Source organism: Scyliorhinus canicula, chromosome 13, assembly GCF_902713615.1.
Source record: "Scyliorhinus canicula chromosome 13, sScyCan1.1, whole genome shotgun sequence".
NCBI classification, from domain to species: Eukaryota; Metazoa; Chordata; class Chondrichthyes; order Carcharhiniformes; family Scyliorhinidae; genus Scyliorhinus; species Scyliorhinus canicula.
In genome coordinates, this window is record NC_052158.1 from 117412797 (window position 1) to 117431074 (window position 18278).

Below are 18278 nucleotides of genomic sequence, written 5' to 3' on the forward strand. Positions count from 1 at the left end.
TTGTAAGACATGACCTTCCCTGCACAAAACCATGCTGCCTATCACTGATAAGTCTATTTTCTTCCTGATGTGAATAGATCCTATCCCTCAGTATCTTCTCCAACAGTTTGCCTACCACTGACGTCAAGCTCACAGGTCTATAATTCCCTGGATTATCCCTGCTACCCTTCTTAAGCAAAGGGACAACATTAGCAATTCTCCAGTCCTCCGGGACCTCACCCGTGCTCAAGGATGTTGCAAAGATATCTGTTAAGGCCCCAGCTATTTCGTCCCTCGCTTCCCTCAGTAACCTGGGATAGATCCCATCCGGTCCTGGGAACTTGTCCACCTTAATGCCTTTTAAAATACCCAAAACCACCCCCTTCCTTATGCCGACATGACCTAGAGTATTTAAACATCCATCCCTAGCCTCAACATCCATCATGTCCCTCTCCTTGGTGAATACCGATGCAAAGTACTCATTAAGAAGCTCACTCATTTCCTCTGACTCCAAGCATAAATTCCCTCTTTTGTCTTTGAGTGGGCAAATCCTTTCTCTAGTTACCCTCTTGCTCCTTATATACGAATAAAAGGCTTTGGGATTTTCCTTAACCCTGTTAGCCAAAGATATTTCATGACCCCTTTTAGCCCTCTTTATTACGCTTTTGAGATTCGTCCTACTTTCCCGATATTCCTCCAAAGCTTCAGCAGTTTTGAGTCGCCTCGATCTTATGTATGCTTCCTTTTTCATTTTAGCTAGTCTCACAATTGCACCCGTCATCCATGGTTCCCTAATCTTGCCATTTCTATCTCTCATTTTCACAGGAACATGTCTGTCCTGCACTCTAATCAACCTTTCCTTAAAAGACTCCCACATTTCAAATGTGGATTTACCCTTAAACAGCTGCTCCCAATCCACATTCCCGAGCTCCTGCCGAATTTTGTTATACTCGGCCTTTCCCCAATTTAGCACTCTTCCTTTAGGACCATTCTCGTCTTTGTCCATGAGTATTCTAAAACTTATGGAATTGTGATCGCTATTCCCAAAGTAATCGCCGACTGAAACGTCAACCACCTGGCCGGGATCATTCCCCAATACCAGGTCCAGTATGGACCCTTCCCGAGTTGGACTGAAAAATTTTGAAATGAAAAATGAAAATCGCTTATTGTCACGAGTAGGCTTCAATGAAGTTACTGTGAAAAGCCCCTAGTCGCCACATTCCAGCGCCTGTCCGGGGAGGCTGATACGGGAATCGAACCGTGCTGCTGGCCTGCTTGGTCTGCTTTAAAAGCCAGCGATTTAGCTCAGTGAGCTAAACCAGCCCCTATTTACATACTGCTCTAAAAAACTCTCCTGGATGCTCCTTACAAATTCTGCTCCATCTACGCCTCCAACACTACACGAGTCCCATTCAATGTTGGGGAAGTTAAAATCTCCCATCACAACCACCCTATTGCTCCTACATTGTTCTATAATCTGTCTACATATTTGTACCTCTACTTCACGCTCGCTTTTGGGAGGCCTATAGTAAAGTCCCAACAATGTTACTGCACCCTTCCTATTTCTTGGCTCTATCCATATTGCCTCAGTGCTCGAATCCTCCATCGTGCCCTCCTTAATCACAGCTGTGATATCATCTCTGACCAGTAATGCAACTCCTCCCCCCTTTTACCTCCCTCTCCATCCCTCCTGAAGCATCTATACCCTGGGATATTTAATTGCCAGTCTTGCCCACCCCTCAACCAAGTCTCAGTAATACCAATAACATCATATTCCCAGGTACTAATCCAAGCCCTAAGTTCATCTGCCTTACCTGCTACACTTCTCACATTAAAACAAATGCACCTCAGACCACCTGTCTCTTTGCGATCATCATCTCTTCCCTGTCTACTCTTCCCCTTAGTCACATTGAGTTTATTATCCAGTACCTTACTGGCTTTAGTTGCTGCTTCTTTACTGACCTCTAACTTCCTAATCTGGTTCCCATCCCCCTGCCACATTAGTTTAAAACCTCCCCAAAATGTTAGCAAAAGTGACAGAAGCAGCATACAATCTTAGTTACCTGTATAAGTTCTCGTCTCTTTAAGCCAGTTGAAACATCACTGCTTGACAAATAGTTTTCAAATATCTTCTTTCTCCCTCGGCCAGACCTTCTCCGATTCCGTTTATCATTAGGAATTGATTGTAGAGCTAGATTTTCCACTGCAAAGAACAGTAGACAGGTCATCAATAAAATTATGGCTTTCTCACATGCTTTATTTGTGAAGTATCTTAGCACTTCTTCATATATTAATGGTGCTATACAACTTGTTATTTTGTAGAGAAATGGTACATGTGCACAATGCCTTCAACTATACCAATATTAACAATAAGTTGACCGCACGATAGCACAAGTGGATATCACTGTGGCTTCACAGCGCCAGGGCCCCAGGTTCAATTCACTGCTGGGTCACTGTCTGTGCGGAGTCTGCATGTTCTCCCCATGTCTGCGTGGGTTTCCTCCGGGTGCTCCGGTTTCCTCCCACAGACCAAAGGCGTGCAGGTTAGGTGGATTGGCCATGATAAATTGCCCTTAGTGACCAAAAAGGTTTGGAGGGGTTATTGGGTTATGGGGATAGGGCGAAAGTGAGGGCTTAAGTGGGTCAGGACAGACTTGATGGGCCAAATGGCCGCCTTCTGCACTGTATGTTCTATGTTCTATATGTTCGAAGCTATCTCCAGACGGAAAAGCAGTTTTTCAGCATTTCTAGCAAAATAAATGCTGCAAATCCTTGTGAAATGTTTTTTCACAAGCTAATGGCTTAATTATTTTATAACAACAGGAGTGTTTCTGCTATGTCGGGGATAACATTTATACCACTAATCTAGTGACCAAGTTAAATTACATTTTTCCTAAATATTGCTCTGGGACCATACTCTGGTTTTGGGTGGGGGTATCACAAAGTCCATTATTCTGTTTGTATTTCCATCAAACTACATATAACGTTCATATCATAAATATACATTAAATATTCATTTATATCTAAATCGCAGAGATCACAGAATTGTAGAACTGTTACGGTGTAGAAGGAGACCATTTGGCTAATGTGTCTGCACCAGCTCTCTGAATGCGCAACACACCTAGTACCATCTTCTCCCGCCTTCTCCCCATAACCTTGCACATTATAGTTTTTCAGCTAACAGTCCAATTCCCTTTTGAATACTTCGATTTAACCTGCCTCCACCATACTCTCAGGCAGTGCATTCCAAACCCTAACCATTCACTATGTGAAAAAGATTTTCCTCACAACAGTTTTGCTTCTTTTTTTTTTCTAAGTATTTTTATTTAAATCAGGACATTCTTAACGACATACAACCATTCAATAACAAAATGAACAAAATACAATTCTCCTTAAAGATTTTCCCCCCATTTTGATTAAATCTTTCCCCTCTTCCATCCCCCCTCTCCCCATCTCCCCTTCCCCTACAACCCCCTGCTCCCCCACCCACTGGCAATAAACAGATCAGTAAATAAAGACAAGAACAGCTTCCATCTCATCCAGAAACCCCCTTCTGAACCACGAAGGGCAAACATCCCCCAACCACGTCGCTACCTTTGCAGATCTTCTGATTCCCATTCCAATAAAATTCACCTCCGGGCGATCAATGTGGCAAAAGCCAACACATGGACCACTTTCCCGTCTATTGGTCCTGATACCTCCGACATCCAAAAATTGCCTCGAGGCCCCAGTAATATTTCCACCTCCATAATTTCTAAATACGGAGACCCAGAACCTCACTAATCGTGGACATGACCAGAACATGTGGACATGGTTGGCTGGTCCTCCTTCATGCCTCTCACATTTATCTACTACCTCTGAAGAATCTGCTCATTTATCCTTGTGTCATACCGGCCCAATGTACTACCTTGAATTATATCAAGCTCACCCTAGCACACAAAGATGTAGGATTGACCTGGTGCATAATTTCACTCATTCCATAACCAACTCTTCCTCCCACTTTTGTTTTATCTCCTCAAATCGGTGCTTTCTTTGTGCCCATCACCATCTATAAATTCGCCCATCCCACACCTCATCTGGCAAGAGCAACTTATCAAGCAGGTTATTATCTGGTAGTCGAGGGAAAGAGGCCAACTCCTTTTTCACTAAACCTCGTAATTGAAGATATTTAAACTTCTCCTCCCTCTGCATTGTGTTTCTTCCTCAATTCTTCAAAGCTCGCAAACCTAACTTCTAAGAACAAGTCTTTCACCTGTCTCAATCTCCCTTTCTGCCACTGTTTAAATGGTGTATCCAATCTCGCCGGGACGAATCCAGATGTGGTGTTGGAAACTCAAGACAGGTTTTGTGAAAATGAGGCAGTTGCCTAATAATATCAGATGCCTACTAAAAATTATGACATCGTCTAAGGGTAGGATACCGGAGGTTGTGGTGGCTATGGATGCAGAGAAAGCTTTTAATAGGGTTGAGTGGAGTTATTTGGAGGTTTTGGGTGAGTTCGGATTTGGGCCAACATTTATCTCATGCGTTAGATTGTTGTATGCGGCCCTCACAGCTAGTGCTAAGATTAATTTGGTTAGCTTGGGGTATTTCCGATTATTCAGGGGCACAAGACAAGGCTGTCCATTATCTCCACTTCTGCTCGCATTAGCGACAGAATCTCCGGCTATTGAACTCCAAAGCTTCTTGAGAATAGTCAGGCATTGTCAGAGAGAGTAGAGAACATGGAGTTTCGCTGTATGCAAATTATTTCAGATACATCTAACCCATTGAAATGTATGGATAAGATTAGAATATATTGGAAAAATTTGGAACCTTCTCAGCCTAAAAAAAAAGTGAAATATTTCCAATAAATACCATGGGGCGAGAGACAGATTTAACTACCCTTCCATTCAAACTAGCCAAAAGTAGATTCAGGTACTTAGCTCATGACTGGGCCACGATGTATAAATGGAATCTGACAAGCCTGGTGCAGGGGTAAAAGATGATTTTAAAAAGGTAGAATATTCTTCCACTTTCATTACCTGGATCAAAAATGATCAAAATTAACATCCTACCAAAATTGTTATTTGTGTTTCAATCCCTGCCCATATTCCTATCCAGTGAATTGTTTCTAAGATGGAAATAATAATTTCAGATTTTATATGGACTGGTAAAATGCCACAAATTCGATGTGTGTTTTTACAAAGGAATCGGCAGGTGGGAGAGTTGGCGCTCCCCAATCTTTTGTATTATTATTGGCCGGCAAATATAGAGAATATTCAGCAAAGGTGGGGAGAGGAAGAAGCAGAATGGGTACAGGTGAAGGAAGCACAGTGTAGGGGCTAGTTTGAAGGCTTTAACTGCGGTCCCACTCCCCTATACCCAGAGAAGTTTACAGAAAGTCTGGTGATGGCATCTTCCTTAAAAACATGGAGCCAGTTGAGGCGGCGTTTTGGTTTGGGAAACATGTCGGTGTCAGTGCAGACTCGATGGACCAAATGGCCTCCTTCTGCACTGTCCGTTCTATGTTCACAAGTGAGAACAATTTGTCTATGTCTAATTTCTCCCTTTTGCATCTTTTACTAATTACTATAAATCTGTGCTCTCTCCTTCTCCATCCATTGGGCAGCATGGTAGCACAAGTGGATAGCACTGTGGCTTCACAGCGCCACGGTCCCAGGTTTGATTCCCCACTGGGTCACTGTCTGTGCGGAGTCTGCACGTTCTCCCAGTGTCTGCGCGGGTTTCCTCCGGGTGCTCCGGTTTCCTCCCACAGTGCAAAGACGTGCAGGTTAGGTGGATTGGCCATGATAAATTGCCCCGGTTAGGAGGAGTTATTGGGTTACGGGGATACGGTGGAAGTGAGGATTTAAGTTCGTCAGTGCAGACTCGATGGACTGAATGGCCTCCTTCTGCACTGTCCGTTCTATGTTCACAAGTGAGAACAATTTGTCTATGTCTAATTTCTCCCTTTCTACACTGTACAGATCTCATGATTTTCAGCACCTGTATCAAATCTCCTCTCGACTTGCTTTTCTCTGAGGAAAACAGCCCTAACTTCACTTATAGAATGAATTGGAATCATTTGTGTGACTTTTTTTGCACCCTCTCAAATGCCTTCACATCCTTCCTTGGGCGCAGCACCGAGAACTGGATGCATTACTCCAGCTGAGGCTGAATTAGTGACATACAAGTTCAACATAACCTTGCTCTTGTACACTATGTCCCTATTAATGAAGTCCAGGGTACTGCATGCTCTATTAGAGTCAGAGTACAGGAGAGAGAAAGAGAACTTGGTGGCACGGTGCAACAACAAAAATCTGTCCCTCAATGTCTACAAAACTGAGGAGCTGGTCATCGACTTCAGGACATGCTCCTGTTTGTATCAATGGTGCCACGGTGCAGATGGGTGATAGCTTAAAATTCCTGGGTGTAAACATCAACAACCTGTTCTGGTCCACCCACATCAACGTGACGACAAGAAAGCACAACAGTGCCTTTACTTCCTCAGGAAATGAAAGAAATTCGGCATGTCCATAATGACTCATCAATTTTTATATATGTACTATAAAAAGCGTCCCACCTGGCTGCATCACAGCTTGGTATGGCAACTGTTCAGCCCAAGACTATAAGAAGCTACAGAGAGTCCTGAACACAGCCTAGTCCATCACGCCAGCCTGCCTCCCATCCATTGAATCGGTCTACACCTCCCGCTGCCTTGGGAAAGCGGGTAGCATAATCAAAGACCTCTCTCGCCAGGTTATTCTCTCTTCTATCGGGAAGATACAAAAGTTTGAGAACACGCACTAATAGATTCAAAAACAGCTTCTTCACTGCTGTTACCAGATGCCTGAATGGCCCTCTTAGGGACTGAACTGATCTTACTACGCAGCTTCTCTACAGTTGTAGCACTATATTCTGCATGCTGCACCTGATGTCTATGTTTATGTATTTACATTGTATATTCATGGCATGTTCTATGAATTCATTCGATCTGCCTAGACTGTACGCAGAATAATACTTTTCACTGTATCTCAGTACACGCAACAATAAATCTAAATCTATTAACCGTTCTCTCAAACTGTACATAGAACAGTACAGCACAGAACAGGCCCTTCGGCCCTCAATGTTGTGCCGAGCCATGATCACCCTACTCAAACCCACGTATCCACCCTATACTCGTAACCCAACAACCCCCCCTTAACCTTATTTTTTAGGACACTACGGGCAATTTAGCATGGCCAATCCACCTAACCCGCACATCTTTGGACTGTGGGAGGAAACCGGAGCACCCGGAGGAAACCCACGCACACAGGGGGAGGACGTGCAGACTCCACACAGACAGTGACCCAGCCGGGAATCGAACCTGGGACCCTGGAGCTGTGAAGCATTTATGCTAACCATCATGCTACCCTGCTGCCCTGTAATGCTGCATCAATTACTTCCGCTCACATGCACCTAGGCCAGGTACTTCTGCTTCTGCACCCTCTTTAGAATTGTACTCTTTATTTTATATTGTCTATTCATGTACATCCCACCAAAATGACCACTTCACATTTCTCTGCATTGAACTTCATCTGTCACCTGTTCCACCAACGCCCTTTTGACATTCTACACTATCCTCCTCACAGTTCACAATATTTCCAAGTTTTGTTCCAAATTCCAAGCTAAGGTGATAAATAGAGAATGGGAATGAAGGCATGAGGGAGATTGTGGGGAAAGCGACCAACAGACAGGGAGACAATTTTTGTGGTTCATTCCTTGGCTATCTAACTCAAATTTCTCTTTGAGAATACTGGCACTTTTTTGTCATATGAATTGTTCTGATATTTAAGTTTAGCCCTGCAGATGGTTACTCACATTATGCTGTTGAATTCTGTAGTTATTCAACCCACCTTGGTCAGAATGCAACTGAATACTTTCAAATGAATTTACAGCCATCAATAGCTGACTAGAACAAATATTTTAGTGCCTCAGGTATTTCAAGATCAGTTGTTCTATTGCAATAGCTTTTGGCCTCAATTTATATAGATTGCCCTTAACTTAAACTGTGGCAAAACGAAAACTAAAGAGCAGGTATCCGAGAGAGCAAATTCCTAATACAGAAAATTTGTCTTATTTAAAAAAAAATATATTTATTCAACATTTTCACATTTTTACAATACACATTAGGGAGGATGGTAAAAGAGGTGGGGGGTGGCATTGTTAATTAGAGATAGTATAACAGATTGTCCGACCAGAGGGGAGGCCATATTGGATTTAGTACTTGGTAATGAACCAGGGCAGGTGATAGATTTGTTAGTGGGGGAGCATTTTGGAGGTAGTGACCACAATTCTGTGACTTTCACTTTAGTTATGGAGAGGGATAGGTGCGTGCAACAAGGAAAGGTTTACAATTGGGGGGAAGGGTAAATACAATGCTGTCAGACAAGAATTGAAGTGCATAAGTTGGGAACATAGGCTGTCAGGGAAGGACACAAGTGAAATGTGGAACTTGTTCAAGGAACAGGTACTGCGCGTCTTTGATATGTATGTCTCTGTCAGGCAGGGAAGAGATGGTCGAGTGAGGGAACCATGGTTGACAAGAGAGGTTGAATGTGTTGTTAAGAGGAAGAAGGAGACTTATGTAAGGCTGAAGAAACAAGGTTCAGACAGGGCGCTGGAGGGATACAAGATAGCCAGGAGGGAACTGAAGAAAAGGATTAGGAGAGCTAAGGGAGGGCATAAAAAATCTTTGGCAGGTAGGATCAAGGAACTCCCCAAGGCCTTTTACACATATGTGAGAAATATGAGAATGACTAGAGCGAGGGTAGGTCCGATCAAGGACAGTAGCGGGAGATTGTGTATTGAGTCGGAAGAGATAGGATAGGTCTTGAACAAGTATTTTTCTTCAGTATTTACAAACGAGAGAGGCCATATTGTTGGAGAGGACAGTGTGAAACAGACTGATAAGCTCGAGGAGATACTTGTCAGGAAGGAAGATGTGAACTTGAGGATAGACAAGTCCCCCGGTCCTGACGGGATATATCCAAGGATTCTACGGGAAGCAAGAAATGAAATTGCAGAGCCGTTGGCAATGATCTTTTCGTCCTCGCTGTCAACAGGGGTGGTACCAGAGGATTGGAGAGTGGCGAATGTCGTGCCCCTGTTCAAAAAAGGGAATAGGGATAACCCTGGGAATTGCAGGCCAGTTAGTCTTACTTTGGTGGTAGGCAAAGTAATGGAAAGGGTACGAGGGATAGGATTTTTGAGCATCTGGAAAGGCACTGCATGATTAGGGATAGTCAGCACGGATTTGTGAGGGGTAGGTCTTGCCTTACAAGTCTTATTGACTTCTTTGAGGAGGTGACCAAGCATGTGGATGAAGGTAAAGCAGTGGATGTAGTGTACATGGATTTTAGTAAGGCATTTGATAAGGTTCCCCATTGTAGGCTTGTGCAGAAAGTAAGGAGGCATGGGATAGTGGGAAATTTGGCCAGTTGGATAACAAACTGGCTAACCGATAGAAGACACAGAGTGGTGGTGGATGGCAAATATTCAGCCTGGAGCCCAGTTATCAGTGGCGTACCGCAGGGATCAGTTCTGGGTCCTCTGCTGTTTGTGATTTTCATTAACGACTTGGATGAGGAAGTTGGAGGGTGGGTCAGTAAATTTGCAGATGATACGAAGATTGGTGGATTTGTGGATAGTGAGGAGGGCTGTTGTCGGCTTCAAAGAGACATAGATAGGATGCAGAGCTGGGCTGAGAAGTGGCAGATGGAGTTTAACCCTGACAAGTGTGTGCGTGGGTTTCCTCCGGGTGCTCCGGTTTCCTCCCACAGTCCAAAGATGTGCGGGTTAGGTGGATTGGCCATGCTAAATTGCCCGTAGTGTCCTAAAAAAAAAGTACGGTTAAGGGGAGGGGGGTTGTTGGGTTACGGGTATAGGGTGGATACGTGGGTTTGAGTGGGGTGATCATTGCTCGGCACAACATCGAGGGCCGAAGGGCCTGTTCTGTGCTGTACTGTTCTAAAAAGTGTGAGGTTATCCATTTTGGAAGGACAAATATGAATGCGGAATACAGGGTTAACGGTAGGGTTCTTGGCAATGTGGAGGAGCAGAGAGATCTTGGGGTCTATGTTCATAGATCTTTGAAAGTTGCCACTCAAGTGGATAGAGCTGTGAAGAAGGCCTATGGTGTGCTAGCGTTCATTAGCAGAGGGATTGAATTTAAGTGCCGTGAGGTGATGATGCAGCTGTACAAAACCTTGGTAAGGCCACATTTGGAGTACTGTGTGCAGTTCTGGTCGCCTCATTTTAGGAAGGATGTGGAAGCTTTGGAAAAGGTGCAAAGGAGATTTACCAGGATGTTGCCTGGAATGGAGAGTAGGTCATACGAGGAAAGGTTGAGGGTGCTAGGCCTTTTCTCATTAGAACGGAGAAGGATGAGGGGCGACTTGATAGAGGTTTATAAGATGATTAGGGGAATAGATAGAGTAGACAGTCAGAGACTTTTTCCCCGGGTGGAACACACCATTACAAGGGGACATAAATTTAAGATAAATAGTGTAAGATATAGAGGGGATGTCAGAGGTAGGTTCTTTACCCAGAGAGTAGTGGGGGCATGGACTGCCTGTGGAAGTAGTTGAGTCGGAAACATTAGGGACCTTCAAGCGGCTATTGGATAGGTACATGGATTAGGGTAGAATAATGGAGTGTAGGTTAACTTCTTAAGGGCAGCACGGTAGCATTGTGGATAGCACAATTGCTTCACAACTCCAGGGTCCCAAGTTCGATTTCGACTTGGGTCACTGTCTGTGTGGAGTCTGCACATCCTCCCCGTGACTGCGTGGGTTTCCTCCGGGTACTCCGGTTTCCTCCCACAGTCCAAAGATGTGCAGGTTGGGTGGATTGGCCACGAAAAATTGTCCAAATTTCTATGATTAACCTAGGACAAAAGTTCGGCGCAACATCGTGGGCCGAAGGACCTGTTCTGTGCTGTATTTCTCTATCTCTATCTACACAAACTGCCGAACCCCTCAACAGCGACAGATCTCCAAAATATAAAAAAACAAGCTCCATCTCTGATGGAACCCTTCATCCATCCCTCTTAGAGCAAATTTCACCTTCTTCAAATACAGGAGCTCCATCAGGTCCCCCAGCCACACCGAGGCACTGGGGAAAGAAACTGACCTCCACCCCAACAGGACCTGCCTGAGAGCAATCAACAAGGCAAAAGTTAAAACATCTGCCCCCACTCCAATCTGCAGCTCAGGCCGGTTTGACACCTTAAATATGGTCTTCAGGGTTCCCGGCTCCGACTCCCATCTGCAGAACTTCGGACTTAGTGCTGAAAAACGACCCCCAATATTTCTCCAACTTTGGGCAGGACCAGAACATGATTGGTTGGGCCCTTCCCACACCTCTCACAACTTTCCTCCAACCCCCTCCCCTCCAAACAGCCAGCTCATCCTCACCTTTGTTCAGTGCACCATACACACGAGTTTTAACTGAATCTACCCCAGCCTCGCACACGAGGTTGAAGCATTGCCCCTATGCAAAGCTTCGCACCATAATCCTTCTTCCAGACCCATCTCCAACTCTTCCTCCCATATGGCCTTTATCTCTTCCATGGACGCCTGGTCCTCCTCATAATCCTGCTATAGATCACTGAAATGGTCCCACTCTCCATCCCCCACACCAACAGAGCCCCCTCCAACAACAATGATGATGGTGACTCAGGAAAGCCTTTCTTGTGAAATTTCGCACCTGCATATACCTGAAAACCTCCTCACGCTGGAGCTCATAGTTCACCCTCAGCTCCTCCAAACTTGCAAATCTCTCGTGCAAAAACAGATCCTTCATTTCTTTTACCCCTTTCTCCTCCCATCCTCAGAACCCGCATCCATCCTCCCTAGCTTGAACCCATGATTCCCTCTGATTGGCATCACCCTGGACCCTGCCATGAACTTGAAGTGCTGTCGAAATTGCCCCCAAATCTTCAGCGTGGCTACAACCACTGGAGTCCACAGACACTTGCCCGGGGCGAACGATAGCGGTGCCGTTGCCAGCGCCTGCAGCACTGACCCTTTACAGGACCTCGCCTCCATCAGCACCCACAGAGCCCCCATGTCCTTATTCCAACCCTGCACCTTCTTCACACTCGCCTCCCGGTAATAGTGAACTGCTTTCTCCCCTTCAGGAACTCTGTCTGACCTTCCCCCACCACCCTCGGAAGACACTCCTCCAGCCTCACCGTCAACAACTTAGCATTGTCATAGGAGTGTCCCTTTAAGAAATGTTTTTATCTTATCACATGGCTTCAGTGATGTCATTGTGTGGCTGGAGCTGGGCTGTGGCTCTGAGTTTTTACTTTCGCTTTGAGTTTGGAGCTGGTTTGTGGCTCTGTGGGTTTTACTTTTGCTTTGAGTTTTGGACTGGGTTTTGAACTGCACAGGATGAAAGAAGTGTTTCTCCACCTTTGTTTTAAAAGCTGTTTCAAGCCTGCTTGATAACTTGAAAAGATAATTGCTTTCTGGAAGGAATTCAAACCTGCTGTTTGAGAAGGGGAACAGAGTATCACTAACAAGTCTTGTACCAGTAAAATTGCTGTCTGCTGGGCCACACCTTTGAAAAGGGGTATCTGGTTTCACTTGGATCTTGTTATTGAATTGGAACAGTTAAAGGGGGAATTCATTAAGGGTTATACATAGATTACTGTAGCTGCGTGGGGTGTTTATGTTTATAAAAATGATAACTAAATTTGTAGAATCAAGCTTGTTTTTGTTGATTAAAAGCGCCTAAGAACTCTGTTGAATAACACCTGAAAGGCAGGCTCTTGTACTCATCGTAACCAAAATCAATAAACAGTTATAGGTCAGGTGAACTCCATAATATACTTTGGAGTTTTCTAAACCCTGGCCCAGCATCCATATACAACCAACACTCCACCAGATCCTTCTCCCTTTTAAGTAACAACAAAATGGATGCCTGTTTCATTGTTTCTGGCAACCCTCCCCTTACCACTGTATCCTCAAACATCAGTGATGCTAACTAGTCCTTAAACTTCTTATATCACTCCACCGGAAATCCTCAGTGCTTACCTGACTGCATCTTCCCTATCGCTGCCTGCACCTCCTCCAACCCGGCCCTCTCCTCCTCTACCACCCATCCGGTCACTCCAGTCGTCCCAGAAACTCCCTCATATTCATCCTCTGGTGGCCCCGACTTATATAAACCCCTATAAAAGTCCTCAAACACTTTATTCACCTGTTCCAAAGCCACCACCACCGCTCCCATTACATCCCTAATCTGCACGAACTCCCTCGCCGCAGTCTGCTGACGGAGTTGGCCCACCAAAAATGACTGGCCTTCTCACCATACTCACACACAACCCACAAGGTCGCCTCAACATCCGAACTGCCCTCCCCATACAGATCAAACTTTGCCTGCAACTCCTTCCTCCTCACCAATAGCCCAGGCTCCAGATCCTCCGCATATCTTCCATCGACCTCCACAATCTCCTCTATCAGCCGCTGCCACTCCACCGCGCCTCCCTATCCACCTTTGCCTTGAATGAGATGACTTCACCCCTCACTACTGCCTTCAGTCCCTCCCAAACCACCGACAATGAAGACTGCCCATTTTGATTAAACTCCACATACTCCCTAATCACCTTGCCGAAACTGATGCAAAAATTTGCATCTGCAGAAACAAGACCCCCCCCCCCCCCCCCCCCCCGGCAATCTCTCTCCTATGGAAAACTCACCCAGTATCATCCCCATCCCCTCACCATTCACACCTCCCAGGCCCATCAAAACCTGCCCATACAGGTTCCAACAAATGCGGCCCCTCCCCCACTCTCATTCACCAGCAAACAATACCTTTGCTAGCACGAAGGTCCCTGTCAGTGCACCCTCCCCCATATCGGAAAATAAACCACACCAATTCCAACGGCCCCCCACACCCATTCAAACTCCCCATACACTGCGTCCTAATACTAAAACCCAAACCCCAACAACTATAAATCCCAAACCACCCCGACCCAAACTCACATTACATAAAAGGTGTTAACCATAACATCCATCCATGGAAAAAACAGCAAGACTATTTTTATTTTTTAAAACAAAAAACTCAGTCAAAAACCATCAAAGTCCAACTTCAGTCCAGTCCCAGGCCTTCTGCCTTCAAAATTCCTCCACTACCATCTCATAATAATAATGTCGTTGTGCATGGCCCGCTGCTTCGCAGCACACCAAAGGAGACCACACCAAATCGCACTTTGCACTTGTACAACATCACCTTGGCTCACCCGAAGGTCACCAGCCTCCTTGCCAGTTCCGTTGTCAAGTCCTGGCATATGCGTAGGCCCTTGCCTTCCCACTCTACCTCGCGCCTCTGCTTCACCGACCTCAGGACTTTTTCCGTCACCCATAAATTGTGGAAACAGACGATTACCGCCCTCAAGTGGTTCGTTCGTCCTCAGTTTTGGCTGGAGCAACAAGCGGGCCCTATTCATCTCATACTGGGAGGGATCCTCCCCATCTACGGCACTAGCATATCAGCCAAATATTCTGTACGCCTCCGGCCCTCCACCTCCTCAGGCACTCCCAGGATCCTGATTTTGTCTTTGCGACCTTCTCTCCAAATCTTCTACCGTGACTCTCAGCCCTCTGTTGGTCTCTGCCACCCTCCGCAGCTCCTCATCCATCAACAAGGTGAACTGGTCGCTGTGTGACGACAAGGCCTCCTCCATTGCCTTAATTTTCTCCCCCTGCTCCTGCACCTCCAAACATCTTACCAACTCCTCTCTCACCGGGGCAAGAGTCTCACCCACTCACGCCTTAAGCGAGGCCATCATCACCATCCAATGCCTTTCAAATTGCTTTGAAAACAACTGTTTGAAATCTCCAGGTTGCATTTCAGTCACATTCTCCACCGTGATGGGCGTGGCCCCACTAGACGAGCTCTCTCCCACCATCTTTCCTCCTATTAAACCCCTCACCACGCTCGGCGGCAGACTTTTGCTCACTGCCTTTCTCCCTGGATTCTTCTCTCTAGTTTTTGACATCCTATAAATGCCCCAACCCTTCCCATAGCTTCTCACAAACAAATCTTCGCTAAAAACTGGGCATAAAGAGCCTAAAATAGACTGCTCTGGCAGGAGCCACAAAACAAACGATCTCCACCTACATGCCGCAACCCAAAGACCTAGAATTTGTCTAATCTTTATGCGGCGGCTAGAGACACACACTGGAGGCTTCCAATAGTTAACAAGGGGTTTATTGATGAAAGACAAAGGTAGATAAGTAACAGGCAGAGAGCACAATACAACAGGTTAAACCACTTCAGCCCCGGGGTATATCTAATATATTAAAAGGTCTACCGGGGCAGCACGGTGGCCTAGTGGTTAGCACAACCGCCTCACGGCGCTGAGGTCCCAGGTTCGATCCCGGCTCTGGGTCACTGTTCGTGTGGAGTTTGCACATTCTCCCAGTGTCTGTGTGGGTTTCGCCCCCACAACCCAAAAATGTGCAGAGTAGGTGGATTGGCCACGCTAAATTGCCCCTTAATTGGAAAAAATAATTGGGTAATCTAAATTTTTTTTAAAAAGGTCTACCAGTTCTTCCAGGAAACTCTTTTAAGGCAACAATCACTCACCTCAGAACAAACTGTACATTGAGCAAGACGATTTTAGGTTACGCAATGTTACTAGTCTCACCATGAAAACTTTCAAACAAGCTTTTTGTTAAATGCAATAATAAATTTATAATGAACATATCTTTGGCTTGAGCGAGGAACAAAACATTTACACAACTGATATTTTTTAAAAATCATACCTTTAGTGATCACAGGTTTAAAATTCATTTTATCAGTTCCTTCCAACAATTCAGTTTTTCTTCTATCAGAAGGTTGATTACTTTTGACTGACTCGTGGCTGTGCTTAGCTTTCGGACCAGGTTGTTTGTCTGCAATTTCACCTGAAAACAATCAAAATATTTAATGTAAATGGCATGTTCTTGCTTTATACTCGATCAGAGGACTAAGTCAAATATAGAAAGGTGCAGAACAAGAAAAAATCCACAGTACTTCTAGCCAGTCCTAATACCTCTCAGCCCCAAATATCTATTCAGGGCTCACCTTGAATTTGTTCACATTATCTATCCTTACTATCTCTAAGCAGTTTATTTGTCTCATTAATTCCACTGCAAACTGGTTTAATCTAAACTACCCATGTCCTTTCTTTCTAATTGGAAGTCTGTATTCTACAGTTTGCAGAAATCCCAGAGCAACTTCTATTCCCTTAAGTGACGCAATATCTGCCTTCACTATTCTAATTTCCAGAGTAAACAATCCCAGGCTTCTCAGTCTCTCCTCATAACTCAGGTGCTTTAAGCTAAGAATAAGTTTAGTTCCCCTTTTTGGTAATGGCCCAAATGCCTGAATTGCGTGCAGCGGCAAGACAGTAGTAGACGAGGCTGCACTAGTCACCTTCCAAACCCACGACCACTAACATCTAGAAAGACAAGAGCAGCAGATACATGGGAACACCACCACTTCCCCTCCAAGTCACTCACCATCCTAACTTGAAATATTTTGCCATTCCTTCCTTCAGTCACTAGATCAAAATCCTGGAATTCCCTCCCTAATAACACAGTGGGTGTACATACATCGCATTGACTGCAGCGGTTGATGAAGGCAACTCACCACCAAATTCTCAAGCACAATTAAGGATGGGAAACAAATACTGGCCCAGCCAGTGAAACCCACATCACGTAAAAATGAATTTTGAGAAACTAGTGCCTTACACATCAATTTATCACCTCCTAGAATTTGTGACATTCATCTCTGGCTAATGATCCCAAGATCCAGTTGACTTTCATTACACCTGCTTCACTGTGGTTCATTTTGGACTGCTAGCCACAAACACCTCCAGATTCCGCTCGTGTTGCATCCTATACCAGAAGACCAATTAATTTAGCTTCCCCTTGTTTATTTATCTTTCTCTGGACTCGTTACTTTTCTATTTGTCCACATTATGTGCCATGTGCCAACCATTTTTCCGTGTTCAGAACCGATCTAGATCTCCTTACAGATTTAGGCTTGCTTCATTATTGTTTAAATTTCCTTCCTGCATTTATGTATTATACAATTTTTTTTTGTCAGGGGAACCTAAGTTTCTCTGTTTCCTGGCCCAAATAGGAAAGTAAAAAAATGTATCTGTTTAGCCCGTGCTCCCCAACATTCTTCACCTGACACTGAAGCTGCAGGGACTTCCTGTTCAAGTCACCAGTTAAATTTTTATTCAGGTTTTGATGTCGATGTTAACATCTACGCGCATCCATAAATAAGGATCCCACTGACTTTGAAGAGATATTCTTCCCACCTGCTCATTAAGGTAGGTTAAAATTTCAAAAAGGGTCCCTTGTAGCTTTCTGGCTACTAAACAACATGAGTAAGTTAAATTGCCCTCCTGCCGGTTTCCATGGAGTTAAAAATGCTCAAACCTGGCTCTGTGTCTAAGGGCTGTAAATTATTTGACGAGTTAACAAAAACACAGTTCACAATTAAATACAACTTTTAAAAACCTCAATTATCATGAACAAAAACTCACAAGTTAGCTTCTTTGATAAATTCAAGGAGCACAAAAGAAAAGCTGCAAAAGGGTCCAGTGAAATCACGAGTCAAACTCGAAAGACAAGAAATTCCAGTTGGGCTTAAGGCATTAACCACTCCTGCTGGCAGATTAGCAATCCCATAGAACCAAGCACATGATGAGCCAACTGGTAACTTCTGATCAGTCTGAACTTGTCATATGACTTCACCGAGCAATCAGAGCAGAATTAGACTACACAAGAGTGCAAAATCATGGAGTGCTGGACAAGATATTAGTTGGGATCAAGATCTCCCTGTGAAAGGATGTGCAATACCGGTACAGTTAAACCTGGGAGAAAGTTAAAGTATTATCCATCAGAGAAGAGGTGATGGGACCCGGTGCTCTTCCTCTTTGTGGGGGGCCCCACGTCATGCCCCTCCCCCCCCCACAATGACAGTGAGTCCTGCCTCAATAAAGTCAATACCCTCCTGACTCCACCCACCCTCAGCTCACACAATGCAAGGCACAGAACCCCAAAATCACTGCTTGACAGTGTTCCTAGTGAGCTACCAGCTGCTGGCTATTTGGCCTTACCTGGCCTCTGCTCTCTCGCACCTTCACCGCCCAGTCAGTTGTCACCCAGCCCAGCCCTCTCACTCTCAGACCTGCTGCCTCTGGTCAAGTCGCCCTGCTCCCATTGCCTGCTACTCCCAGAGACATGATACCTGTGCTTGTCTGGCCT

The 18278-nt window shown here is 45.0% G+C and overlaps 1 protein-coding gene across 3 annotated transcripts in view; it reads right to left on the bottom strand.

The window, feature by feature from the left end:
• Nucleotides 1-18278, bottom strand: part of dis3l2 (DIS3 like 3'-5' exoribonuclease 2) — a 413639-nt gene that overhangs the window by 323319 nt on the left and 72042 nt on the right. For 2 of the 3 annotated variants that reach the window (XM_038817596.1, XM_038817597.1), the window contains exons 3-4: nt 15780-15920; nt 2043-2182 (exon numbers count right to left, since the gene is read on the bottom strand). In XM_038817596.1, coding sequence (XP_038673524.1) covers nt 2043-2182; nt 15780-15920 — 281 coding nt within the window. Of the gene's footprint in view, nt 1-2042; nt 2183-15779; nt 15921-17554; nt 17617-18278 lie in introns of those variants that run through there. The other variant, XM_038817598.1, reaches the window with a different exon arrangement.